Source organism: Adiantum capillus-veneris, chromosome 12 (genome assembly GCF_014529385.1).
Source record: "Adiantum capillus-veneris isolate H3 chromosome 12, ASM1452938v2, whole genome shotgun sequence".
NCBI lineage: Eukaryota > Viridiplantae > Streptophyta > Polypodiopsida > Polypodiales > Pteridaceae > Adiantum > Adiantum capillus-veneris.
The window spans coordinates 125,085,769-125,112,740 of NC_140942.1; the positions used below are offsets into that span (position 1 = coordinate 125,085,769).

The 26,972-nt window shown below is 42.5% G+C and overlaps 1 protein-coding gene across 1 annotated transcript in view; it reads left to right on the forward strand.

Moving 5' to 3' along the window:
• The window catches only part of LOC147446471 (uncharacterized), a 55,826-nt gene extending 34,998 nt beyond the window's left edge, over window positions 1-20,828 (forward strand). Inside the window, exons 2-9 of the mRNA XM_086525679.1 lie at window positions 3,226-3,380; window positions 16,425-16,703; window positions 16,798-16,927; window positions 17,054-17,158; window positions 17,235-17,337; window positions 18,760-18,885; window positions 19,649-19,836; window positions 20,469-20,828. Coding sequence (XP_086381805.1) covers window positions 3,226-3,380; window positions 16,425-16,703; window positions 16,798-16,927; window positions 17,054-17,158; window positions 17,235-17,337; window positions 18,760-18,885; window positions 19,649-19,836; window positions 20,469-20,541 — 1,159 coding nt within the window. The 3' untranslated portion in view covers window positions 20,542-20,828. The remainder of the gene's footprint in view (window positions 1-3,225; window positions 3,381-16,424; window positions 16,704-16,797; window positions 16,928-17,053; window positions 17,159-17,234; window positions 17,338-18,759; window positions 18,886-19,648; window positions 19,837-20,468) is intronic.
• The last annotated feature ends 6,144 nt before the right edge of the window (window positions 20,829-26,972 follow it).

The window sequence follows — 26,972 nt, forward strand, 5'->3', positions numbered from 1 at the left end:
ACCTGCCCAAAAACTTAATAAAACCTTATAAGTTGAAAACAATGCTTATGGCATCTCAAGTGAACAGCCCAAAGTGATCCCATTATTTATTTTGGCTTTTAGGTATTTATTTTATTTATTTGTCAAAGTCTAGGTAGGGCAATTAGTGAGGTTGCTATATAAGCAACCCTTACCCCCCATTGTACATAGTCGAAAACAATGCTTATAGCATCTGAAGTGAACTGCCCAAAGTGATCCCATTATTTATTTTGGCTTTTAGGTATTTATTTTATTTATTTGTCAAAGTCTGGGTCGGGCAATTAGTGAGGTTGCTATATAAGCAACCCTTAGCCCCCATTGTACATTATATCAATTATTCATTGTGAAGGTTGGTTGTTCAGGAGACTCTCTCTCTCTCTCTCTCTCTCTCTCTCTCTCTCTCTCTCTCTCTCTCTCTCTCATAACAGGTCTTGAGTTCAACTCCTCGTCAGCTAGATCTTAAAGCTCTCTTGGGATAGTTTCCTACGACGTTAAATCTCTCTTCTTCTTCTTCTCTCTCTCTCTCTCTCTCTCTCTCTCTCTCCCCCCCCCCCTTCCCCTTGGTCTCTATGCTTTCGCATCGTCAACTTTGACAGAGAAGTGACCCCTAGGGTCACTTACATATGGGGTAAAAGCTGGGACTGGCAATCCAACTTAAAACCCCCACAATTTCTAAAATGATGCAAAAATGTCACTTAGTAATAAGTTGATGAACTATTAATAAGAGGTGATTTACCTGTAGATAAATACCTAGGCTGAGTACTAATGCAAATGTATGGGAACACTTCCCAATGCCTACACATTGTAGACATTGGCTATGCTTATGTGCAATCAGAGAATCTAAAGTGCCTAGATATGCACGTCCTACGTTCAAGCTCACAAGGGTGCCAGAACACTTCCTAGGATGTCCTAAACCTTAGAAATAGGAGTTGCAGCTTGTCCACATGCACATAGGGTTAGATGTGCACGTGACACCAAAAGCACTAAGTACCGAAAGTATCGACTCTATTTATGGTTTCAGCCCCTCGGCCAAGGTTCTATAAGTTGTTAGGATTTTTGATCCTTACCCACTTTGTCTTTTAGGCCTCTCAACCGGTCTTTAGTAAGTTGGTAGATCTTATTCTTCTAATTCTACTACTATTGCTGCTAAGTTTTATTCTTCACCCCTCGGCTAGGATCTGTAGAACTCAACCAAGTCAGTTCAAATATCCAAGTATCAATCTTGAGGGTTGTTCCACGAATCAATCAGTGTTTCTCATTCCATAACGATGCAACACAGACGATTACAGATGCAAGTACAAGCCATAAAGGGGAGAGAGAATCTGTGTGAGGTCTTCTTGGCCTCATTCTATGTCTGAGCCCCAGGGCCAGAAGCTTGAAACCTATGTGTGTGTGTGTGTGTGTGTGTGTGTGTGTGTCTATTTTGAAATATTGCCAGTAGAACTTTTGGTGCATTATTGAAAGAACAAGGTGAGGAGGCACTAAGGCCTGCTAACTTCTAAGTTAAGGCGGGGAAGGAGGGTGAGTTTAAATGAGTGCCCACAATCATATGGCATTTTTGTTGTGTTATAATGTATATCAATTATACATACATAATCAATTGTTGTATATTGCAAAGGGCCCCACTTGAACAATAAGATGAAAGGTGCACACTGCACATTAGCATTTCAAAACAAAATAAAATTAAACGAATTTAAAAGAAAAACAATAAAGTAAAGAGACACATTGACAAACTAAAATAAAAATAATTTTAATGCCGTCATAAAGAAAGATAGATTTAGTAAGCATAGGAACTAATAAAACAGTTCAATGAAATGAATCTATATACAATCTTTTTTTCCGGCAAAACTCGCAAGGGTGAGTATTAGCAATGTATCTATTTTGTGATAATACAATGTTTTTCTTTTATCCTTAGAAAAGAAAAATGTAGAATTGCAAGTAGGGGCTCGGGAAGGTATCTGGTTAGGGTTTACTGCTGCGATGGCCGTTCGGTGAAGGGAAGGTTTTACCATGGGGGGAAGGTAACCTGTATGTGGTGCAGCAGCTCTGCTCTTTGGGGCTCAGCGTTGGGCTTAGCTCAATCGCAGCAATCGTTCGCCCCTCTCCACCTTGGAAGGGCAGCTCTGCATTTCTCCCTCGACGTTTTTTGAATCTTTAAATGAAAGGACTTTTTGCAAATTAAAATATATATAAAAAAATTCGTTGAATTAATACTTCACATCATGGATGATGGGATCAAACTCCTATGAATGCACTCTTTAGTCCTTTATTTTCAAAGTCTTTTCAGTATGTCAAAGAAGCTTTAGAAATAACATTTAAAAGGACACGATTTCTTTTATCTTGAAGACTTATAAGGCCCTTTGAGGACACATGTCAAACAATGAGACTTGAACGATCTTCATGATATGGGTGCGAAGACCTTTAGCAGGCCAATTATATACGTGGAGCAGCATGGATGATCGCAAGGCTATAGTTTTGGTCATAGTAAGGTTGCATTTGTGTCGTCGTCACCTTGCTTAAGCTTCCATGGACTCATCGACTGTTATGTGTACTCGAAGACAACACGTAAGTGTTATTTTCAATCCTCCTTTTGAGATCAATTTCCAAACAATGGTTTGCTTTATTCCTTTGATAAGAGTCTCTCTCTCTCCTCTCTCTCTCTCTCTCTCTCTGTCTCTCTCTCTCTCTCACTATGTGCTTCTAGGGTTTTTATCTGTGTGAAGCTTTTCTGAATTGCATGCTTTTGACAATGGGCTCCTCAACAAAGAGCAGTGTCATTGTGCCTCCATGTCACCATGAATAGCATTTTTTTTGTGCCGTGGATTCCACCACGATATTGGTGATATTTCTAATATGTCTATGGCTCCATGGGATCTACCATGGAGTGATGTGCAATGAAAGTCATGCAAGATCTTGTCTTGCGTGAGTTTATCATAGTCAAACATGCTTTTTTGTTCTAGTCATGGTGAAATAGTTGTCCTTAATGATAGCATGCTTGCCATTGCGCTCTCCGAAGGGCAGGCCTCGTGATTTATCACTTGTTTTGTTAGTGTCAATTTTCTCCATCAGCTATGCACTCATTGTGGTTGGTCCTTTCACCTCATGCATTTAACATTTGGACTGTATGTTTTATTTGTGGGTGTTTTGTTGTCATATGCTAATTTTGGGCTATACTTTGTGTATCTGCTCTTTGAATTGTAAAATTAGGCAAGTGGAAGGATCTTTGGTCACGGCAAGGTTGACAGCGGTTCTATTGAGGCAGGTGATATCCCAACAGCGACTCACTTTACCTACTCCTGCTGCAACACTTATCGAAACAGTAAAATCTGTTGGGTTACGAGTCATTGCTGCTAATCCCATTGGTATGCACTGGCTTCTATGTCTGAGTGGAAGGAATGAATATTTAATCATCGTTTAAAGCATTGTCCGTTGAGCTCTTGGCTCTCGAGGAATATCTATGCATGCATGCATCTTGTCTGGATATGGATCGATATGAAAGCACCGTAGGTCAGCCATCATAGATCAATTGGTGTAAGGCATGCTATGCTTTTAACAGTGTGGAAGGGTTGGGTTATACATAAAATAGGTTGTTAAGGGTTGGGTTATACATGGAGTAGGTTGTTCTTGATATGTAACATGACCCAATATCATAGGTTAAGACAATAATGCCTGAATTCAACAAGTAAAAAATTTGAGTGGACATGCAGAGCAGTTTTTCATTTTTCAAGTGCTTCAGTTTGGGGCTACTTGTGTGGGTCAGATGTCTGAGGAGAGAAAGAGGCCTTTGCACTACGTGCAAGAACATTCATCCCACCTATCCGGGTACCAGCAAGAATGTGAATGGCGCAGCAAAAGATAGGTAGCATTACTGCCCCATTGGTAGCAAGAACCACTTTTGCACTATACCACTTCCCCACAGTACAAAAGTGGTATTGTGCTACTACCTACATAGCACTCGCAGTATGTTATTAGTGAGTAGGTGGAATGAATGATAGCCAAAAGTGGTACCCTTTGGATGCTTGCCTGGAATGAATGATAGGCAGAGGTGATTCTGTGGTACTGTCACAAAAGTGATGTTGTGGCATGCCCACTAAAGAAGGCCAATTTTAGTGCCTTAAAAGTAATGACATGGGACATTGTATGGAATCTTGGATTTCGGGTCGCGATTCTCGGGACGTTTATTTGGCAACCCTCGTGCAAGAATAGGGTGCTTTTCAGCATCAGATTTTGTAACTGATGCTTTTCAGGGCCTGGGGCCTTTAAATAAGTGCCTTGGGGGAGCTCTTTGGCAAATCTAGCAAAGGCAAGAACTCTCCCCGGCGCTTGTACCTTTGTCGAGAGCAATATAAACGAAACATTGGCAGGGGCAATAGGGTTTTGGGGCCAGTGCATCTCGGAGTGGAACTCCGCGTGTCCACTGTGTGGACTCTTTCTCTCTCTCTCTCTCTCTCTCTCTCTCTCTCTCTCTCTCTCTCTCTCTCTCAGTTAGAGCGGGATCTGTATCAGCTGTTTATGAGTCAGGACTCTAGTGAGGCATGAAGGCTTTTCCATGAGCACTCTCCACCGCCAGCCATCACTTCCACAAAGACATGGTGGGAATATGCTACATCTCTCTATACAGCATCGGGACAGCCACCTTTGCCTGACCCTCTAGAGGCATGCCTAGAGACATGTACTTTCTTTACTCCTGAATGGGTTAGGAAAGCCATTGACAGGATGAAGACGGGAAGAGCACAGGATCACGATGGTCTGGTAGTAGAACACTTCATCCATGCCAGAGATATGGTTGGAGAGCCTCTTGCTATGATGTTTAGTAGAGCCATGTATGAGGGTTTTCTTGAGACTTGGAGTATGTCCACGATTGTGCCTATCTTCAAGTCGGGAGATCCTATGCTTCCCGGGAATTACCACACCATCATGGTTGGTCGCACTCTTGCTAGGCTATATGCATCAATTCTTGAGCATGAGTTGAGTGGATGGGCAGAGAGAGAGAGGGCATATGGGCCGCAAACAGGCAGGGTTCAGGAGAGGTTTCTCCACTCTTGACCAAATTTTGACACTCAGAGCCATTATTGAGGAGGGTAGACACCATGGCAGGAGGATTTATTGTAGCTTTGTGCATTTCCGCAACGCCTTTGATTCAATGCCTCGAGCCAGACACATACGCAGATTGTAGGACATGGGGGTGCCCACAGAGCGGATTTGGGGTATCTTAGCTTTATACAGGACAGTGGTAGGGCGGGTACGCACCACTCAGGGCATGTCCGACAGGGTTCACTCCCCCATTTGGGTGAAGCAGGGACTCTCTTTGGGATATACGTAGATGAGCTTTCAGATTATGTACAGATAGAGGGTGATAGAGGTGCTCAACTTGCAAGGACATGATTCCGTTGCTATTTATGTTGATGATATTGTGCTGATCTCAGATTCTCCAGAGGGGATGCAATGTCATTTGGATGCATTGCATGTATTTGCACAAGACAATGGGTTGTCTGTGAACCTTGGTAAGACCAAGGTAATGGTGTTTAACACTACGGCGCAGTGGGTAAGGAGGTCCGCCCCCACTTTTATGTATGGTCGAGAGACTGTAGAGTATGCAGATACATATACTTATCTTGGGGCGTTTTCCCTGAGGCGTGCAATAGATACGAGATTAAGTTGGCACATGTGTCCATCGGTTATAGAGTCTTCATAGCTTTAACGGTTTGCTGTGTTGACAAGCAAACCGGTCCTACCGAAAAAGAGAGAAAGATGGTGTTACCCCGAGTACTTGTAGTTCCTCCTCAAAGAACTTCACGACATCCTCTTGAATCATCCTCAAAAGAATCTACCTATCCTGGAGAGCTTCTGGCAGATTTTGAACTATATGTTGCTGGGGGGTACCACCCATAGAAGCTTCTTTTCCTTTTGTGGAGGGGGCAGCGGGGAATTTTCCGGCAGACAGTTGCAGTGTGCACCTTCTGATTTTGCACCACTAGTGCGGCCTCCTTTGTCACCGTCTCCCCCAACACCACACGTGTTTCACAATTGGAGCCTGTATGCCTACCCTTATTATCCACCTCAAGTACTTGCATTGTCTCAACCTAAACTTTAAAGACTTAAAGGATGGTGGATTTATGCTAAAATTTCTCACTTTTGTGGGAGTGAAAGATTGGAAGAAAGCATTGCAAGTTCTTTCAGTAGTTTGACAGTATCTATTCATTGGCAAACTGCACAGAAGAATCCAAAATCTCTCAAGCAGCTACTTTTCTTAAGGAGAATGCTACGCAATGGTGGAGTTCTTTAGCCACAAAGTGAAACCGGCCCGTAGGGCGGTAGGCGTTGGCTTTCACCCGAAATTCTTTACTCTAAGCACACACACAGAGCACTTGGTAAAGGAGACCTGTAACGGGAATTAACACTTAATCACACACACGGCTCGGGAGCTAGAATGCTCCGAGCAGACGCCGACAACCTGTAGGCCCCAAAATTCGTGCCCCTTTCGGTATTTCTTTATTCTTTAGGAGGGTAAATTACAAGGTAAGGTCCTGGGAATCCTTCACGTGTATCCACCTAGATACCATTTGATTTGGCCAAATTTCGGCAGCATAACAGCCCCAAAACTTGCGCGAAACCAATTCTCCTGCTGGAACTCGCTTGCACTGTCGTATACCCTCTGATTCCTGTCCAAAAACAGTAAATTCAGCACGCTGTATTTACTGGTTTTTGCCCTGTTTTCAGCCCCAAACAGTCCCCTAACTGTCCTTTGCCAGTGGGGCACGATTCCCAATGATCTTGGCGTCCGTACGGCTGAAAAACAGTGAATTTACAGCGCATACACAGCGCTGATTTTGCACCTGTACGGTGAGGTTATGACCCTCACCAGTGCCTGCTTTGGAGCAGCAGTTAGCTACCCCTGTTCCTGCTCAAGGAGGCTCTTGCCTCAGCACAAAAGCATGAACCCACACAACTGTACATCAGTCAAATGAGTAGCCCTCTTGTGGGGCATCACATAACTGCACGTAGGGGAGAGAGAGAGCAGTGTGTAGTGTGCAGGGCATCACTCCTAGCACCACACTGTACATGAGAGGGAAAGAAAGCACTCCATAGCTCTTAACCTGTGACAGGTTGCAAATGAGGCCTCTCCCAGCATAAAAATCAGCGCCCATTTTTCTGCAAGAGGCAAGTGCATGAAAAGTTGACACTTGGCGCATTTACAAGCATTTTCCCGTTTCGGGTTCGTCGCTTAAAAATATCCTGACCGGTTGCCCAGTTGACTTCGCGGCAGAGTTGTAAAATGTTCCCCTAGTCATACCGGAGGTAATGACGCGAACACATTTCACGGCCCAAAATAGCAGTTCCCTAAATTTTAGGAGATGCTTCCGTTGGGCTCCCACTGGTCTTCTGAACATCTATCCTCATTGGAGCCGCATCCAAAAGTGCAATGTGGCCCAACTGTTGGATACTTTTTGTTGGTAGTCCCACCTTGACTTTACGCCTTAATTGAGTTCACTTCCTAGTATCCACCAACTTGCTAAGTGCGACGGGGGGACCTATATGATCTTGCTCTGAGCCTAGACATCCTCTTACCATACGAATTCCAGTGCCGACCACTTCCCGTCTGCGGGTGAATCTACCATTCACATTGGCCATACAATGTCCGACCGTTTGCTACTTCAAAAAGAGGGTCTCAAAACAAATAAAATAAACCCCATTGGAAAGAAACCAACAACCAAGGTTAGCAGTTGCCACATCTCTGTGACATGGTTAATAACTGCCAAGTCCTCGTGACACAAAGCCTCACGCTACAAGGACCTGATGTCCTTATTCAAAGTATAGCTTCTGACAAAATGGGGTTGTAAGGTGCAGCGGAAGTGAATGTTGAACTTTGCTCAAGATGAGTGCTCCGAACTATGCTCAAGGGTTCCTTTTACTCACGGAAGGGAGAGCCTTCCGTTCCTTTAGTGAGAGAATGCAAATGATCACAAACAAAGTGAATGACACTGTGAATGAAGGTGTTGAGAGAGAGAGAGAGAGAGAGAGAGAGAGAGAGAGAGAGAGAGAGAGAAGAATAGGAAGAATACGACACCAGATGGTTGTCAAACCCTCCTCCAAGGGCCCCCTCTCTATGGCGAGAGAGGTCTATGCTATTGATTGCACAAATCTGGTACAATGGTCTGGATGCAATGGACTTGCCGACAATGTCGGCGACAATGATGACGACGACGAGACGGGCTGAAATCTGAAAACGCTAAGGACTGAAATCTGCTAACTGCTGAATTCTGACACTCTGTCGGTGAGGACGGCGATGGCGACCACGATGCGCTGAAAACGTAGATGCTGAAATCTGCGGACAGCAGGCTGAATCTGAAAACACTGGCTGATCTGACGGTGCGACGAGGATCTGTTGCCGGTAGGTGAGATCTGCGAGGTTTGGGGCTGTGCTGAAAACTGAAAATGCTGAAGTGCTTGGGCTGAATTGCTGCCAGGAACTGCAAAACGCTAGGTGGTGCTGCAACTGGAAACGCTAGTTAGCTGTGGCAAAAACGCTATGCTGCTCCGCAATCTGCAAACTGGAAACGCTAGTTGCTGTAGTCTGAAAACGCTGGCTGATTTGGGAACTCCACCACCGCCAGGTGTCTTGATGGCTGAAAAACTCTAGGTAATCCTGTCGGTCTTGTTGAGAAGGTGCTCTGCAAGTGTAATTACTTCTTGTGCCTCCTTTGCCAAAAAAGTGCTAGCGCTAGGTTTCTCTTTTAGAGCTTAGCAAATTTGCCCTACCCAGTTTCCCAACAAAGTCACTTATTAATAATAGGTGAAAAATGGCTAAAATAGGGAAAATGGGTCGTGTGCACTGTAAATTGCTCATGATGGCTACTGACTGTAATGCTGATGATCATGCTGTGTGCAACCAGAGGATATGCAACTACTCTAAGTGCCTAGACATGCACGGCCTGCGCACAGGCTCACAAGGGTGCCATAACACTTCCTAAGTTGACCTAAACCCTAGACTTGAAGTAGCTTGTCCACATGCATGTGACTGGGATAACTTGAAATGCTAGCCACTAAAACCATGGACTATTACAATCAAAAGATTTTGGACATCTACCTTCCTGTCTCTTTCTTTAAACTGTTAACCTTGGAGGATGAGTGTGAGCGCTACACTATTGGACCACCATCACCGATGAAGGGAGAACTTGAATTTACAACAGAGGACAAGCCGATACGTAAACAGAATCCTCGACGAGAATGTTAAATTTTTGCATTTGCGTGACACTTTGACTCTACCTGTACTACCTCACCTAACTACTCACCAACGAGATACTCTAGTAGCTCATCTGAGAGTGAACCGATGGTTCCAGTCAAGTTAATCACCAGCGCCCAGGCTAAGAAAAGAAAACATAACTCCTTTGATGATTCAAAGAATACTAAAATTTGCTCTCAAAAGACCAAAAGAAGCAGAAGCAAAAGGTATGAGATGAGAAAACAGAAACAAAGGTTTGAAATCGAGGAGAAAGCAAAGAAATTATTCTTGAACAGGAAGGTAGGTGCTTCGAATGTTTCTAGACGGGACACGCTTTGTAAGGTGTAGTGGAATGAATAATGAACTTTGCTCAAGATGAGTGCTCCGAAATGTGCTCAAGGTTCCTTTTTTCTGATGGAAGGGAGAGCCTTCCGTTCTTTAATGAGAGAGTGCAATGGACACAAACAAAGTGAATGGACACTGTGCGTGAAAGTGCATGAGATTGAGAGATAGTGAGAGAAGAGAATACGACACTAGAGACGTCGTAAAACCCTCCTCCAAGGGCCCCACTGTCGATGGCGAGAATGGTCTACTATTGATTGCACAATCTGATACAATGGCTGATGTGATGATCCTAAATTCTTGCTATGTCGAGGCCGACGGTGCGGACGAGGAGGACAAGGCTAATGCTGAAATCTGAGTGCTTGGGATGCGTCTTGTCGAGCTGTCCTTTATCCGCGAAGCCCGATGGTCCTTCGACTGAAAATGCTATTGCAAAACACTGATGTGCTGCTCCTTTATCTGCTGAATTTTGCCATGCTGAAAACGCTGGTTTGGCAGTGCAAAAATGCTGATGCAAAGTAGGCCAAAACGCTGAAGTGGCTGGTCTCTTAACCGCTGATTTTCTGCAGCACAAACGTTGGTTTGGCAGTGCAAAACACGTAGGTTCATGGGCTGTCCAAAAACGCTGCAAAAAACGCCAGGCTGAGGTTCTTGTTCTTGCTGAATTGAATGGCTGAAAAAATTGCCTAAGATCGCCAAGGTATGGCTGAAAAACGCCAGGGTCTTGGTGGTGAAAACGATGGCTGTAGGGCTTAGAAAACGCTGAAATGAAGGCTCTGAAACACTGTACCAATGGCTCGAAATCGCTGAAGTCTTAGGCTGAAAATGTTGGCCTTCTGAGTGGAAAACGCCAGGCTATGGGGGGGGTTGTCTTGTTGAGAAGGGTCTCCAAAGGCCTACTGCACTGAGTGCTTGATGCTCTCCTTCTTCTTCTACCAGAAAGTGCTAGCTTTGGTTTGCTTATATATTATCTTAGCAAAATTGCCCTACTTAGTTCCCAACAAAAGTCACTTAATAAATAAGTGAAAAATGTCAAAAGATAGGGAAAATAGGTTTAATGCTATGGAAAATTCCCCTAATGGATTGTGATGGGAATGCTGATGATCATGTTGTGTGCAACCGAAGGATATGCATCTAATCTAAGTGACTGGTCATGCACGGTTTACGAACAGACTCACAAAAGTGCCATATCACTTCCTATCCTAGACTGACTTGACCGATTGAACCCCGGTCATGCTGTAGCTTGTCCACGGACACATAGGGTTGGATGTGTCACGTGACATCCCCCCTTTTCAAAGTGAGGTATTGGTACCGAGCTGTATGGCGTCGAGGGAGATCTCCAATAACATCCGGAATCCTCGAAAGGACTCTTCGCCAGCCCACTCTGATGTGTGGGTCGTGCAATACTTGAACTTCATAAAGGTCTGCAACGCTTTTCTTTGGGCTGCGCCGAAAGCAACACAAAGGCTTTTGTGGCTCCTGCAATGTTGCAACGTCGTCTAGAGTCATGCTTCTTCCTTCTTCAAGAATCTCCATGGCTGAAAATTCCTGAAACCACTTCCAACACAAAACCATACATACCTATTCCATGTAAAGTGAGTGGAAAAAATCTCGTCTTCCTCAAAGGCTGTGCATGCAATGTAGATGAACAAAGAGACGGAGTGCCAAACCATTCACCACACACACGCAAACAATGAGATCGAATAGTGTCTTTCGGATCGAAATCAATCAACTATGGGAATTTACAACAGAAATGCCGATTCTTCGTGCTCTTACTTATATGTGCTCTTTCTAAGACTGTGTCGTGCCAAGGAAGAGACATGGAATGTGACTTCCTTGAATGTATACTTTTCAGCTTTCCATGAACAATCCGCATACATTCGTGCTCATTCATGAGTGAACCGTGCTCAACGTACAATATGTCATGCCTAGGAAAAGGGATCACATATAGACGTTGACTAAAATACAGGAAACGATCACGAATGAAACACTCGAACAATGCGTGCTGACAAATCATTCAAACACAGTACTTCCTGTAAGGGTTCTTTGGACCTAGGCTCGAGAGCCAAGATAGGTTCTTCTTGAGGGGTTCTTTAGACCTTGACTCAAGAGCCAAGATCGGTTCTTCGTGACTGAGCGAATCTGCAATGAGGTTAGCTTCACTAGAAACAGTACCAACTAACATATCATCCTTGAGAACAATCACATCATCTTCATGCATATGTAAGGTGCAGCGGAAGTCAATGTTGAACTTTGCTCAAGATGAGTGCTCCGAACTGTGCTCAAGGTTCCTTTTACTTAGGGAAGGGAGAGCCTTTCGTTCTTACTGAGAAAGTGCAATGGACACAAACAAAGTGAATGGACACTGTGCGTGAAGGTGCATGAGAGTGAGAGATAGAGAAGAGAATACGACATCAGAGACGTTGTAAAACCCTCCTCCAAGGGCCCCACTCTCGATGGCGAGAGTGGTCTACTATTGATTGCACAATCTGGTACAATGACTGAATGCAAATCTAATGGGCTGTGTCGCGGTTGACGGTGTGGATGACGAGGACGAGACTATGGCTCAAAACTGAATGCTGGAATGCTTCTTGTCGGGCTGTCCTTTATCCTGCTAAGTCCAAAACGCTAATTTTGCTGGCTGTTTGGTCCTACCTTGATTGCGAAAATCGTTGTCCTTTGGTGCTGAGTTTCTGCTGCAAAAACGCTGCCTACTGTAGCATGGAAAACGCTGAATGGCTGGTTGAAAAACGCTGGACAGCAGTACCATAAAACGCTATTGTTGCTGAGTCTTTCAAGTGCTTATGACTGAGGGAATTGGCGATGAAGAGGGCCGCTGAAAATGCCAGACTAAGGGCTGATCAAACGCTTGTATGCTGCTGAAAATCGCCAATGCTGAAAACGCTAGCATGAAGGGGGGTTGTTTTGCTGAGAGGGTTTTTGTCCTTGTTGAGAGTTGGCTTGTTGAGCACTGCTCCTGCTGCCTCATCTGCCAGAAAGTGCTAGCTTTGGTTTGCTTATATATTTCATTAGCAAAATTACCCTACCTAGTTCCCACCAAAAGTCACTTAATAAATAAGTGATCAATGTCAAAAAATAGGGAAAATAAGTTTAATTCACTGGAAAATTTCCCAAATGGATTCTGATGAATTTTGATGGGAATGCTGATGAACATGCTGTGTGCAACCGGAGGATATGCATCTAATCTAAGTGACTGGTCATGCACGGTCTGCGAACAGACTCACAAAAGTGCCAGATCACTTCCTATTCTAGACTGACTTGACTGAACTGAACCCTGATCATGCTGTAGCTTGTCCACGGACACATAGGGTTGGATGTGTCACGTCACGTGACAGCAAATCATCATACTTGTGAGAAATCACATCTTGGTCATACAAATCATCATGCTTGTCGTCATTCTTGTCATTGTCATCCAAATCAACATGCTCATCATTATCATGCCATTCATCATGCTTATCATAATCATGCAATTCTTATGTGTCAAGCTTTGGAGAAGACGACCGAGAGAGTCTCCTTCTCGTGAATCCGTTCAATTTTCGCCTGCACATTAGAAATGAGAGATGGAGAATGAACAACTTGCTCTCCACGAATGACAATGGGAGAGTCACTTTTGGCATTGAAAGTGAACGTATTTTCCACCCAATCAATGAGAGGGTTATGTTCACGAAACCTTCGGATGCCCAAAATCATATCACATCCTGAAAGAGGAGAGACTAAAAATTTTCTTCGAAAAGCAGCTTGTTGAACTGTAAACAACACATCATAGTACTCCTTCGTGATGAGAGAGTCCATACCGGGAGCGAAGCCAGAAACCTAGAGAGGAGATTTCTGACTAACCTCTAGGCGGGCTCTCTCAACAAGAGAGGGACTAATCACATCATGCATACTGCCTGGGTCAAACAATATGACAAAACGCTGCTCCGTCATATGACCATAACATTTAATGAGAGACTCATCAATGGGAGGGTCATGAGAAACTTGGGGCACACTCGTGTTGTCATTTATTGCATTGAAAGAGGAAGTGGGTTCTGTGGGTTCTTTAGATTCATTCGATTCAAGCTTAGGACGTGTTCTTTTTATGTGACCCTTGATGTGACAATGAAAACAACAACCTTCCTTAGAATAAGTGCTTTGCTCTTCCGACGTGATGTATCCTCCTAAAATTCCTTGTGCTACCTTTTCATCTGGAGTGACCTTAGGTTTAGCAATTGTGTTAGCTTTATCCTTAGGTTGTTGGAGTCCGAATCTCGGCTTGCGCCACTTGAGGAACTACCAACATCTTTGGTTGGTTCGGACTTCGAGGCAAGAACTTGTCGAACCAATTTTTGCATGTGGAGGTCCCTTTGAACCTCACGATTGGCCTCAAGGCCGCTCATCTTGCTTCGGCTTCCAAGCGCGCTTGCTCATGCTCACGCTCAATAGCCGCCTTTCTTTATGCTTTTCTTTCTTTTCGTTCATCGCGCTCGCGTTCCAAGGCAATGCGAGTCGCTTCTTGTCGTGCCATCATGTCCATCATTGATTGCACCAAAGCCTCCATAGATTTGGTGCAATCCCTGGCGTAGATGGCGTAGGGGGAGGGTCAAGAAAACCTCCATGGTGAGGAAATTCTTCTTCACTACTTTCATGCCCATCACCTCCATGCGAAGTATCCATTCCGCTTCGGGTGATGACCATACTGTGATCTTTGGTTCTTAAGTTCACAAGGAACTTGGGTTCTTGTGGGTCTTGGGTTCTTGGGGTTCTTGAGGGTCGTGAGGTTCTTGAGGTTCTTCTTTCGCTTGCAATCTGTGTTAGAGAAGGATCTTCTCTTCACCCGAGCTCTGCTCTTTTCCGTGGGCGCACCCCTTGGCGGCCTTGCACTCAACCTTGGCGCCAGCCGCTAAGTGCACGATCTGCTCTCAATGAGTGAAAAGAGGCACAAGAGGAGGCTGGACAAGCCCTTCTTCCTGTCACTCTCCGAAAACACAATCAGGAATCGACACGCCCAAGTGAACTTGGGTTCATGCGACCGCAACAAGCAAAAAAAAATTATTGTGATTCTTGTGGTTCTTTCCTTAGGTGATACAGAACATTGCCAAAGCTCTGATACCAATGTAAGGTGTAACAGAATGAATGTTGAACTTTGCTCAAGATGAGCGCTCCGAACTGTGCTCAAGGTTCCTTTTTTCTGATGAGGGAGAGCCTTCCGTTCTTTAATGAGAGTGCAATGGACACAAACAAAGTGAATGGACACTGTGCGTGAAAGTGCATGAGACTGAGAGATAGTGAGAGAAGAGAATACGACACCAGAGACGTTGTAAAACCCTCCTCCAAGGGCCCCACTCTCGATGGTGAGAATGGTCTACTATTGATTGCACAATCTGATACAATGGCTGATGTGATGATCCTAAATGCTTGCTATGTCGAGGCCGACGAGGACGAGGCTAATGCTGAAATCTGAGTGCTTGGGATGCTTCTTGTCGGGCTGTCCTTTATCCGCTAAGCCCGATGGTCCTTCGACTGAAAATGCTATTGCAAAACACTGATGTGCTACTCCTTTATCTGCTGAATTTTGCCTCGCTGAAAATGCTGGTTTGGCAGTGCAAAAACGCTGATGCAAAGTAGGCAAAAACGCTGAAGTGGCTGGTCTCTTAAGCGCTGATTTTCTGCAGCACAAACGCTGGTTTGGCAGTGCAAAAAATGCAGGTTCATGGGTTGTCCAAAAACACTGCAGAAAACGCTAGGCTGAGGTTCTTGTTCTTGCTGAATTGGATGGCTGAAAACACTGCGTGAGATCACCAAGGTATGGCTGAAAAACGCCAGGGTCCTGGTGGTGAAAACGTTGGCTGTAGGGCTTAGAAAATGCTGAAATGCAGGCTCTGAAATGCTGTACCAATGGCTGGAAATTGCTGAAGTCTTAGGCTGAAAACGCTGGCCTTCTGAGTGGAAAACGCCAGGCTATGGGGGGGGGGGGGGGGGGGGGGGGGTCGTCTTGCTGAGAAGGGTCTCCGGAGGCCTACTGCACTGAGTGCCTGATGCTCTCCTTCTTCTGCCAGAAAGTGCTAGCTTTGGTTTGCTTATATATTATCTTAGCAAAATTGCCTTACCTAGTTCCCAACAAAAGTCACTTAATAAATAAGTGAAAAATGTCAAAAAATAGGGAAAATAGGTTTAATGCTCTGGAAAATTCCCCTAATGGATTCTGATGGGAATGCTGATGATCATGCTGTGTGCAACCGGAGGATATGCATCTAATCTAAGTGACTGGCCATGCACGGTCTGCGAACATACTCACAAAAGTGCCAGATCACTTCCTATCCTAGACTGACTTGACTGACTGAACCCTGGTCATGTTGTAACTTGTCCACGGACACATAGGGTTGGATGTGTCACGTGACACGCTTCCTATCTCCACAAAGGAGATAAATCTTCCAAGCAACCTCCCACCAAGAAATCCAGAATCATAATGAGACTTGCTCTAGACATTTATGCAATTTCTACACCCGATGCTCCCAAGGAATTGTGTAGAGCTTATGGAAAGAATCTTGGCCACAAAGCAGTCATCTTCTTTGATCCTGGAGCCACCAAAATTTAACCCATCGGGAGTATCTCAAGCTCATGGAAAAACCTGAAGCTGGATTTTGTCTCAACTATGCATTGTTGAAGTGCTTTTGTAGCTTTATGTTAGTCTGTCAACTGTTGTTGCAGATTTTAATGAAGTTGCAGTACTAATCAAGTATCATACTTTGTCTTTTATGGCAAAAGTGTAACCTTGCATGGTTGTGTTAAAGAGCAGGAAAGACATGGCCTACTTTACAAGGTACTATGATCTGTTTTGCAGAGCTTACAGTTGGAAATGTAGTACGACGTGTTCTACACATCATAAGGGAAGAGGAAGCATCACTCGAAACAAAAACGTTAGCTGATGTAAGCAACATCGCTCTGAGTGATGATGATGAAGAGAGTAGTGAAAAAGCCGGCTTCTCTGCAGTCGCGGTTGCAGCTGCAAATAGAAGCGTACTAAGAGCCCCTTCATTGCACAACCTTCTTGAGTCCATACCAGCTAGAGCTACAGCATGCAATACATCATCTGGTGGCGACTCTGAAAGCAAAAGCAAATGTAGGGAATCCTTCAATTTTATCTACTCTTAAAGGAGCAGAGCAGGCTTTTTCATGAAAATGTGACTAAAATCTGGCTTTTCTTATTCCTACAGCTGGAGAAAAAAACTCTAAAATTTGGAAACTCAAGCATAGTGTTATCGAGGGCATCAACGAATTGCTTCAAGAAATCGACAGCTATCATGCGCAAGTGGCAGACCAGGCACTTCAACACATTCACCATAAGTACTTACCGCTTCTTAGTCTAAGACTCTAGGTGATGGAGCAGGTGCTATGCTATTGTAGAGAAAGAGAGCTATACGGCCTGCGCCAACCAACTTCTCATTAGGTTTGGTTTATATTTTTTGCCAGTGAAGTGATAATGACATGTGGTAGATCACATGCAGTGCTTCAATTTCTCCTTGAAGCCAAGAAAAAGCGTTCATTTGAAGTCTTTGTTGCAGAAGGTGCACCCAGGTAAAGGAGGTAAGGCTTTGTTGTATGGAAGTGGCTGTGTACAATTATAACATGGGGGTTTTGCTTGCGTGTCTAGGTATCAGGGCCAGACATTGGCTAGGGAGTTGGCAGATGCAAATTTGCAAACGACCCTCGTCGCTGATGCTGCTGTTTTTGCTTTGATATCCAGAGTGAATATGGTTAGTTTCTGCACCCTAGGGTTTTTTTAATGCTTGAAACTGTGTGTAGGATACTTTGAGGTTGTTTCAATGGCTTTTTCAGCTGTGAGGCACATGAAGCTTGTTTATGTTTATCTTTGTAAACTGCTTGAAGTTTCCTCCACGCAGATACATATTTCTGAGTTTGCTAGGAACATCATATTTTTATCAAGCACTCTGAAACCACCTCTTCAACATGTTAGTGGAGAACGTATTTGTCATAGCATTTGTTTCCCAATGTGATCAGCACCAGGGTGGGCAGATACGGTCACGTACCATCAGTACACTTACAAAGATGTGCGGTACTAAGTGAACTACAAAAATTATAAAGAGCTGTGGGTGTTATGTATGATAAACAATTAGAAGACTTTTATTTTAGCCCAGAGTCTAGTCGTTATAGTTATAAAGAAAAGAGCTTACTGGATTAAAGGGTTAAATAGGCTAGAGCCCAAAAACATGGAAAAAGGAAACAACATGGCCTACATAAGGCTATTGAGAAGAATTTCATAATAAGAGGCTTCTTTGTGATTTGTGAGAGAGAAAAACAGAAAGTGACACTTGTATATTAAAACATGTGGTATCACAAGAAAATATTTTGTTTTTTGGAAAAAAAGTGTAGCAATGAATTAATAATTACAATATATTTTAAAAGCATAATAAATAATGTTTGACACAATACTGAATGCCCCTCTTTAAAGAGAAGAGGTACACAAATGTCAACACCTTCTCACAAGGGCCCAAAAGAAATTTAAAAAAAAAGTTTATTATCATTAGCTTGCCATATGGCACTAATCCGTAAGCTTCATCCAATGGTCTAGAGATGCACCCAAAATTCAACCTTTTACTAAGGACTACTTATGTAGTCCAAAAATGGTCATTTTGGCTTGTCTTGAATAAAACGTGGTACTGGACATAAGTGTTCAATTAGTCCATCCTTCATTGGCACTGTTTTTCTATGCTTGATGATTTGTTCCTTTTGTTCACCGTTTGGCCTAGTCTCCCTCGTTGCATTTTGGCCAACATTATGCTATTCTACTGATTCAATCTCTTTCATATAAGCTCGATAAGGTTGATAGGCTGCTCTATGCCCACATACATGAGAAAAATAATTTACATATTTGAGCTTTTAACAGCCACAAGGATTTGATCCTACTGTCTGTAATGCCTTCACAGAACTATTATCTAAGAACTGCCCTTACATGAGACAGAATCAGAGTTTTATTTCCACATTTTTTTTTTCCTGTTGTGACTGAGGGGATCTGTCTTGTCGATACGGGTCGCAATTTGGTAGCGATCTTATATAAGAATTGTATGCAAACTTTTTTCCATTAGCCACCCTCTTAGACACGATCTTATGTTTATCCAGCAGTAGGATTTCATACTGCCCTCAACTTGAATTTCCAGGTCATTGTTGGAGCACATGCTGTGGTCGCAAGTGGAGGAGTTATGGTTCCAGTAGGTTTACACATGGTAGCACTTGCAGCACGCCGTCATGCTGTTCCATTTGTGGTCCTTGCCGGATTGCACAAGGTAACATTCATTATGCACAAGTGTTGTGGTTGCAAGAATACTGCATTCAGTAGTATTTAAAGAGGCGGGGATGTGGAGAGAATGGTGTATTTAATTGATTAGTATGATGTGCTGTTGTTTGTATATTCAAGATGTTTGAAGTCGTATTTTCTGTTCTATTTGATGAAGTATTGTGGAAGACGTGGACATAGAACAGCTAGATGTTATAGGAGATGGAGTTATCGTCAATCATCACAGGGTTGCAAATCCTTATGGCTCACTTAGAACCGGGACCATAGAAACATGGGACGGGGAACGAGGACAGCAAATGGGGTCGTGGTCGGGATGACAAAAGTTAGGGTTCAGGGTCTGTGCACAGAACAGCAAAAATAAAAACCATTCTTTTTTGAATTTTTCGAGCTACATGTATGTCACATAGAGCTAACAACCCTTTGAGCATTGAATTGCACCAAAACAGGCTGAAAACATGACTCATAATAGCAACATACATCGAGGTCGTAACGACGACGGAATTTCTTTCAACTAACATGTCCAAGCAAGGATGATTTGGAATTTCTGTAATTGCTGTACTGAGATTGGGATTGTTGATCTCATGTGTTTCACTTCCATGTTGGCAAAGCGAGCAATTTAAGCGAAGGGGTTGTTCTGTCAGATAACTTTAGGTGTTATTTTTTGAGAGCTGTTTTTACTTTTAGTGGTTGCTGTTGGTTTTTGTTTCACGATGGGCCAGTACTGAATCTTCTAAATTGGTTGGTCATTGCAGCTGTGTCCTCAGTATCCACACAATCCTTATATTCTTTTGAATGACATGAAGTCTCCATCGGACATCATCGATTTTGGGGATATGTCTGACTGTTTGGATGGGGGATCTGGGAGGTCCAGTTTGCGAACAGTCAATCCAACGTTTGATTATGTTCCACCTGACCTTGTCAGCTTACTGATAACCGATATGTAAGGAAGTTTGTTTTTGTGTCTGTTTCTTTGTATGGGAGGCATGTAGGAATCACTTGTTTGCATTTCTTGTAACGGGCATGGGCATGGGCAAGGGGCTTATGAGTGGGTACATAGACATTTTCAGACTTGTATGGTATTTGGCGTATGATACACGAATGACTTCATCAAGCTTTATATATATATATATATATATATATAACTATATATATAATATATATAATATATAATATATATATATATATATATATATATATATATATATATATATATATGTGTGTGTGTGTGTGTGTGTGTGTGTGTGTGTGTGTGTGTATTTATTTCCGTGTATTGTACGCCAAATACCATACGGATTGCAAACACTTTCATAATTGCTACATGTAGCTTGTGTTTTCATGGTATCTAACTCATGGAGTTGCCTGAAGACCTGAACCATACATTTTTCATCCACTTCCATACCTGTAGTATGCCTTTGGCGTATGGTAGCGATATGGAAAGCCTATGAGTGGGTGTGTGCTTGGACTCGTGTTTGTTTGCCTTGTTTCTCTCCTAGTTTCTGAATGAGCATTATCTTGTTTACTGTTTCTAAAACGTTCTACAATGCTGAGTTTGGAATGTTTTATTTTTTGCAGTGGTGGGCACACTCCCTCTTATGTATATAGGATCGTAGCAGAGTACTACAGTCCAGAAGATTTTGTTTTATGAAGTTCCAGCTCCCTTTTTGTGGCTTAGGCTTCAACCTAATCAACCTTGTTTCATTGGTTGATCAAAATTTTGACATTGTATACTTGCTGCAAAAAGCTTCTCTTTGTTTACCTAGAGTCAGAGTTGTGTAGTGTGTTGAGTTGCCATGGTTAGGAGTTGCATTAAGCTCTCTTCTTACCGTAAAGGTGGAGTCATGTTTCCCCAAGGATTTCTTGGTAATAAGACATGGATTCTTTTGTACATATTTTTCTTGTTCTTGATGAGTCCATTGTTACCGCCTTATTTTCTCCAGTTTGCACTTGCTTCCGGTTTATCTCAGGCGTCACATGAATGAGTAATTCTTTTGTGGGGTCAGACAAAGAGTGACTTGTTATTCTTGCTAGCGTTTTCAATAAGCGTTGCAATGAGCAAGTTGTCAGCTGAAAGCTGCAGCGGTATAATGACTTGGGGTTTGGCTGTAGTCTGTTTTACTTGGCACACGGTCTTGTTGTTTACATATAAGATTGCAAGGTGATGAGAAGTCATGAACAATGACTATTCTCATTAGCAGAAAAGAGGGGTCAAGATTGCATATGGCATGTTCTCTGAATGGCTAGATCACCACCTTATGTCACCTCTGGGTTGTGGAATAATAACTAGCAAAAAGGCTACTACTTGGTGGTAGCTGAGTTAATTTTCTTCCCTTGAGCTTGTGTGAGTCTGTGGGGCTTGGGAGAAGGTAGTTGGTTAAGCATGGAACTCTTGGGAGTAATTTAGGGTCGCTGGATCAAGCTTGTCGATTAATGCCACATGGCAAGCTAGTGATGGCAAACCTTGTTCATTCCTTTTTCTTGTGAGGGGCATTAACTAAGCATCTTGTTGTGTATGTGTAGGCCATTGTGAGAGATAATTGGTGTTTCTTTTCCCATTGCTGTAAAGAGGGATATTGAGTAGTGCATACCACACTTTTTCTCGTCGCCTTATGTAGGCCATTGTGACTTTTCACCTTGTTCACCTTGGATTAGGGAGCTATTCACTGATTTTGAAAAGGTGTTGGTTCTGGAAGTCACCCAGTAGTTGCTTTGTGATGTTTTAGACCCTCATTTAAGTATGTGGGCTTCTTAAGTATGTTAGTATCATTCAAGAAAGTTCCCATACTTTTGTCTAATTGGTCTTAGAAGCTTTGCTAGGTGTTGGAATTGTTAAGCGACGCAACAAGTGGTTTCGTGGAGTCAAGGGTGGCTTTGGGATGGCATACACTTTGTTTTTCAATTTTAAGCCATTTTGACATATTGGCTTTTACATTGCAATACATAGTGACATGGCAACATGTCCGTATCCCCCTTATTTTTCCTAGTTGCACATCTTGGAGGAGTCTCACCCATTCCAACATATATGGTTGAAAACTTGCAACCATCCCAAGCTGATGGCGGTGTGTTCGCATTGATTTTGGTAGCCTTTCACTATTGTCTTTTACTCTTCCATATAAAAAATTTAGTTGCTATGCTCTTGTGAGCAATGCGACCCACTCTCTAGTGTTGCAATAGCAACTCTTGCCACAATTTTGACACAATCACTTATCTTCAACACTTAGTATTGGACTCTTTAATGTGGTGTTGAATACATCAAGAACCTCTTCAAGTGCAACTTACATTTTTAAAATATCGTTGTGCTCTAGCGACTACAATTAGCACCGTCATAACAAAAGGTGAGTAGATAATGCATTATTAGAGCTAAATTGGAGCAATAGACATTAACACCCAAAAGAAAATTGAATCTTGCAAAAGTAGCTATTTTGGACTTGTACAAGAGAGCGAGGTTCATGAATATTTACCATGATTCCTCATTCAAGTGCTCAACACAAGAAATTGACAAGAAAATGGAAGGAAAGATGGAACCAATTGGATATAAAAACAATATGAACAAGGTCAACACCTTGACCCCCCAAAGAATAGCATGAAGTCTTCTATGCAGTAAAAACATTATCATACAAGTTTTGGGAAAGGCAGATATAGAGACATTAACTTCTTGATTGACTTACGAAGCACACATTGTTTTTTGTCACCTACAATAAAATTTGATCCACAAGTGGAAAGTCAAGTTGAAGTAGAACACGGAAGGAACATTGCACACAAAGGTATCTTAAGAATTTGTCTTTTTGTCAAAACAGTGAAAAATACTTGACAACCTTTCATGTATCTGATATGCGTGGATGAGTTGCAATATTGGGAATGGATTGGTTTGCTTCATAAGGTGATTTAATTGAAAAACAAGATGAATTCAACCTTAAAAACATGCAAGTATGATTGTGAAATGACATATCTTGCTAGAAAAGAGAGTAAGGTTCTCGATGCATTAAGTTGTATATCCGTGTGCAAATTATTCATGATTGAGATCATATTTGATTAATGATCTACACACAAAGTTTGTATATCCTTGTGCAAATTTTTCATGACTGGGATCAAACTTAATCAATGATGTGCATCCAAAGTTCAAAACATGTATTTTAATCTCTTCATCCGTTTCTTTATTCTTGACGATTCCAATTTTGAGAAAGAAATATTATGAGAATGTCAATTTCTCTTTTTTGGGCATCCAAATTTAGGCAATATGTATGATATATTAAGAGTTATTTCTTTCGATCAAAACCAAATAAGCAAGATTCATATAAATACTTTTGTGCATGAGTGTTTGCAATGTAGTACGTTAAGATTGAGCATAAATGATTGCTATTAGAATTGCAATCAATAGATGTTCCTTCAACGAACACTTGCTTTTGATAAAAATGATTGTCATAGCCTTGAATGTGACACTTTTTCGTGAATAAAATTTTTCGTTGCATTGTATTCAAAAGAATATTGTATTTTAATTAAGACTGAGTTTAAATCACACTTTTGGCAAGCTACATTCAATCCATTGACACAATTGTAAATAACTACCCCGTTTTAAACTGGTGGACAAATTGAAAGGATAAATCGAGATGTTTGAGAAAATGGATAGAGTGCTTCACAAGACGAGGAAGCACACGAGAAAAGCTCAAAAGAGACAAAAGAGTTCTTATTATCATTACTAAATTATTATTAAAACAAAATTATACTTTAACCCTACTTTAAGTAAAACTAAGGGAGCAAGGAAATTAATTTTGATTTGAGAGCTTCAAGCTCTCAAAGCATCCTTTCTATATATATATATATATATATATATATATATATATATATATATATATATATATATATATATATATATATATATATATATATATATATATATATATATAGAGAGAGAGAGAGAGAGAGAGAGAGAGAGAGAGAGAGAGAGAGAGAGAGCAATATATTATAAGAATAGTGTTGTGTATGTGGTATGCTTTTATGATAGATTGCTCATATGATGAATGATACTTTGAGGAAATGATTTTGAAGAATAAATGGCATAAGAGCCATCTTGTTATGATATTTTTATATGATTGAACTGGTAAAATTTTGCAACAACTAGGAGTTTATTCAGAGACTGCTTGAGAAAGAGAGTGAGTATGAATGGGAGTGGGAGTGAGAGTGGGACAACTGAAACAAGATGTAATGACTGTTGAATTGATATGCCAAAGAGAGATCCACACCTAGCTGAGAAAAATCCATCGTCTGATTCTGAAACTGTTTGGAAAAATCCACCGTCTGATTCTGAGGAGGCTGGAAAATTCCTCCATCAAATACCAAGATGGAACTACCCAGTATCCTTCCACTAAACCCGCTTTCTTTTGCCCTTAGGTCTTAATGGTGTCTCCGAAGTTCCGGTGCCAACATTGTGCTTTTGAATGAGTCTGTAAATGGCCTCCTGCTCAAGCTGATCCTGCCTCTCTGTGGTCATTTTTACTTCATAAGGTGTGAGAGGATGATAAGTTTTGGTGTCGAGATCATAGAGCGTGCGTTTGCCCTTCGTGAGACGAGTTCTGGCCAGCTTGTGACAATGCGAGGCTGTATGGATCCATCCTTCTGGAAGAGCCTGATTAGTTCTGATCCTAGCTTTAAAAAGAATCTCAGCCATCTCTCTGTACTGGGATCCTAGACCTGGTTTAGCCATAATGTCCTTTTCAGGCACTTCAGAGGACACAACAGTGAGTTGCAGCAATTGGTTGGTGATCTAAGTGAGACCTTTGAGCTGAATTTTCCACTGTCCCATACACAGTTTAATCCTCTACACCTCATCTCTTAACTCCTGGAAATCATTCAGATGAAGAGCGTCATTGAAAAGTGTTTGCCAGGTTTTCCATTCCACAGTCGATCCTCATACCAATCTTGAAGATCATCAGTAATCTTGAAGTATGTGAGCCGATCTACTGGTTTTGTTTGTTGAGGATAGAGTGCTGGAAAAAATCTTGGCAACTCTACCTCTCTTGCTGGTAAAGCATACACGAGAACTGGGGAATCATGCACGAATTCTAAGAAATTAAGGACAGCCTGGTTCCCTTGCTGCATCATCTTTCTGGTTACCTTAACCAGCTGAAACAGTCGCCGAAGAGCAGTTGCTTGTTCTCCCACTGACATTCGAGTCTGAGGTCCCTTACTGGTGGCAGTCTGATCTTCAAGAATAGCTCTCACCCTTTGATTCAGAACTCCCCTAGCAATCTGCATTTGCACTAAAACCTCTTTTAATTGACTCCTGACATCCTTCATACATCTATACGTTGGCTTGTTCCCTAGCAGAAGTTCTAATTCCGTGGCTAGGGAACGACAATCTGCAGTAGAATGCCGATGCCAATGTGGATTAGCTACTCTCTCTTCAGCAGTCAATATCCATTCAGGCACCCTTTCTAACAGTTGTATTGTACGGGGATGCTCATGCAGTTGATAGACCTCCTTATCATGGAGAGCACCGGATTTCCAATGCTCAACCATTTCCCTGGCGCCAACATATAGTCGCTGAAATCGCTCCAGATCAGAGATAAGATCATCATCCTCCAAATACCGCCTGGTTATAGGAGCCTGCTGATGTCTCAATTTCTTATTCAGTGTGATGAGCTATAATGAACATTTCCCATCACCTGCTAGACCCTCAGCCACATCTTTGCCTTTCCCTTTAGCATCTCTACTATGTTGTGACTGGTGTGCTAGTGATTTTCCAGTGTTGCTGGGTTGTTGCTTTCCCAGTTCTGCTGATCACTTGACTACTGCCCTTCAGGCTGGTCTGGTTGGTCTACCTGAGACTGATCATTTTCGCCTGCACCACCAGTACCAGGTTCTGGAGGTGGAGATGGAGGAGAGTCATCATCATCATCATCATGCCCTTCTTCTCGTTCATCCTCCTTCTCTGCTTCTTCTTCCTCCTTATCATCATCCTTCTGCTGTTCAATATAATCAAGGATAGCTTGATTTGCCAGATCACTGTTATATTCAAAAATTTAATCTAGCAAATCACTCTGCATTGTCTCCATGAGAGCCCTCAAGTTATCCATGTTTCAGAAAACAGCATTCCCTTCTGGATTCAAGATCTCGGCTAGATTATTATAAATATATCTTTCTGTTAATGTGGCCTTCAAAGCAGTATGGCTGGTCAGTAAGGAGTTGAACTCGACTCTCTTCATTCTCAGCATAGTTTCAAACCTATCAACGACTCTTTCAGCTTCTGCCTTTTCTTCCTGTATGGTCCGTATCTCAGACTCCACCTTGTCAAGCTTACTTTGTAACTGCTGAATAGTCCTAGCTGGCTGAGCTTCAAGGATACTGTGGCGCAGGTTCTGGACTGCTCTCCCTTGCTCCTGCTTTTCAATCTGCTCCTGAGCCTCCCTCAGTTTAGTCTTTACCTTAGTGAGTTCATCTTCTGACCCTGCAATATCCAGCATTTGTCCCATACAATTGACAATAGTGTTCCATGATGACTGAACAAGTACGGAACAACCATCCTTAACTGTTGTTGGGTCAGAGCTAGTTGGCTCATAGACCAAGCCAGGTAGGGTAATGCAGAATAATCAGATTTTTGCAAAACTAGGCGTCCCTTGAGAGGATGAGTCTGCATCTGTTGTAACCTATCTTTCTTTGTCAATAGCAGGGCTGCTTCACTGTATGGGACAGAAACGCTGCCAAGTGGACTTGGAGATGCTGGTCCTTTGCCCTTATCAGTCTAGTCTGCTGGCTACTCATGACTGACCCTTTCTGATTGGCCTTGTCTAGTACTAGTGGTTGCTGAAATCTGGCATGCTGGCTGGCTAACTCCACCAGTGGTTTGTACAGTATGTTGTTCAGTCTGGCTAGCTGAAGTCTTTTCAATAGACACTGTTTTGATTTGACTTTATAGATGCGTCAAGAGAGCCGTGCTTTTGGTCAGTGTCGTCCTTGGCCTCTTTGAACTGCCAGCTTCCTCTTGTATAGCCTTTCTCTTTTGTCCAGTGGGAACTGACTGGCTTTCTGGGGCTTCTTCATCAGATGATAATTCCACATTCTAGGATACGGGAATGGCTTCTG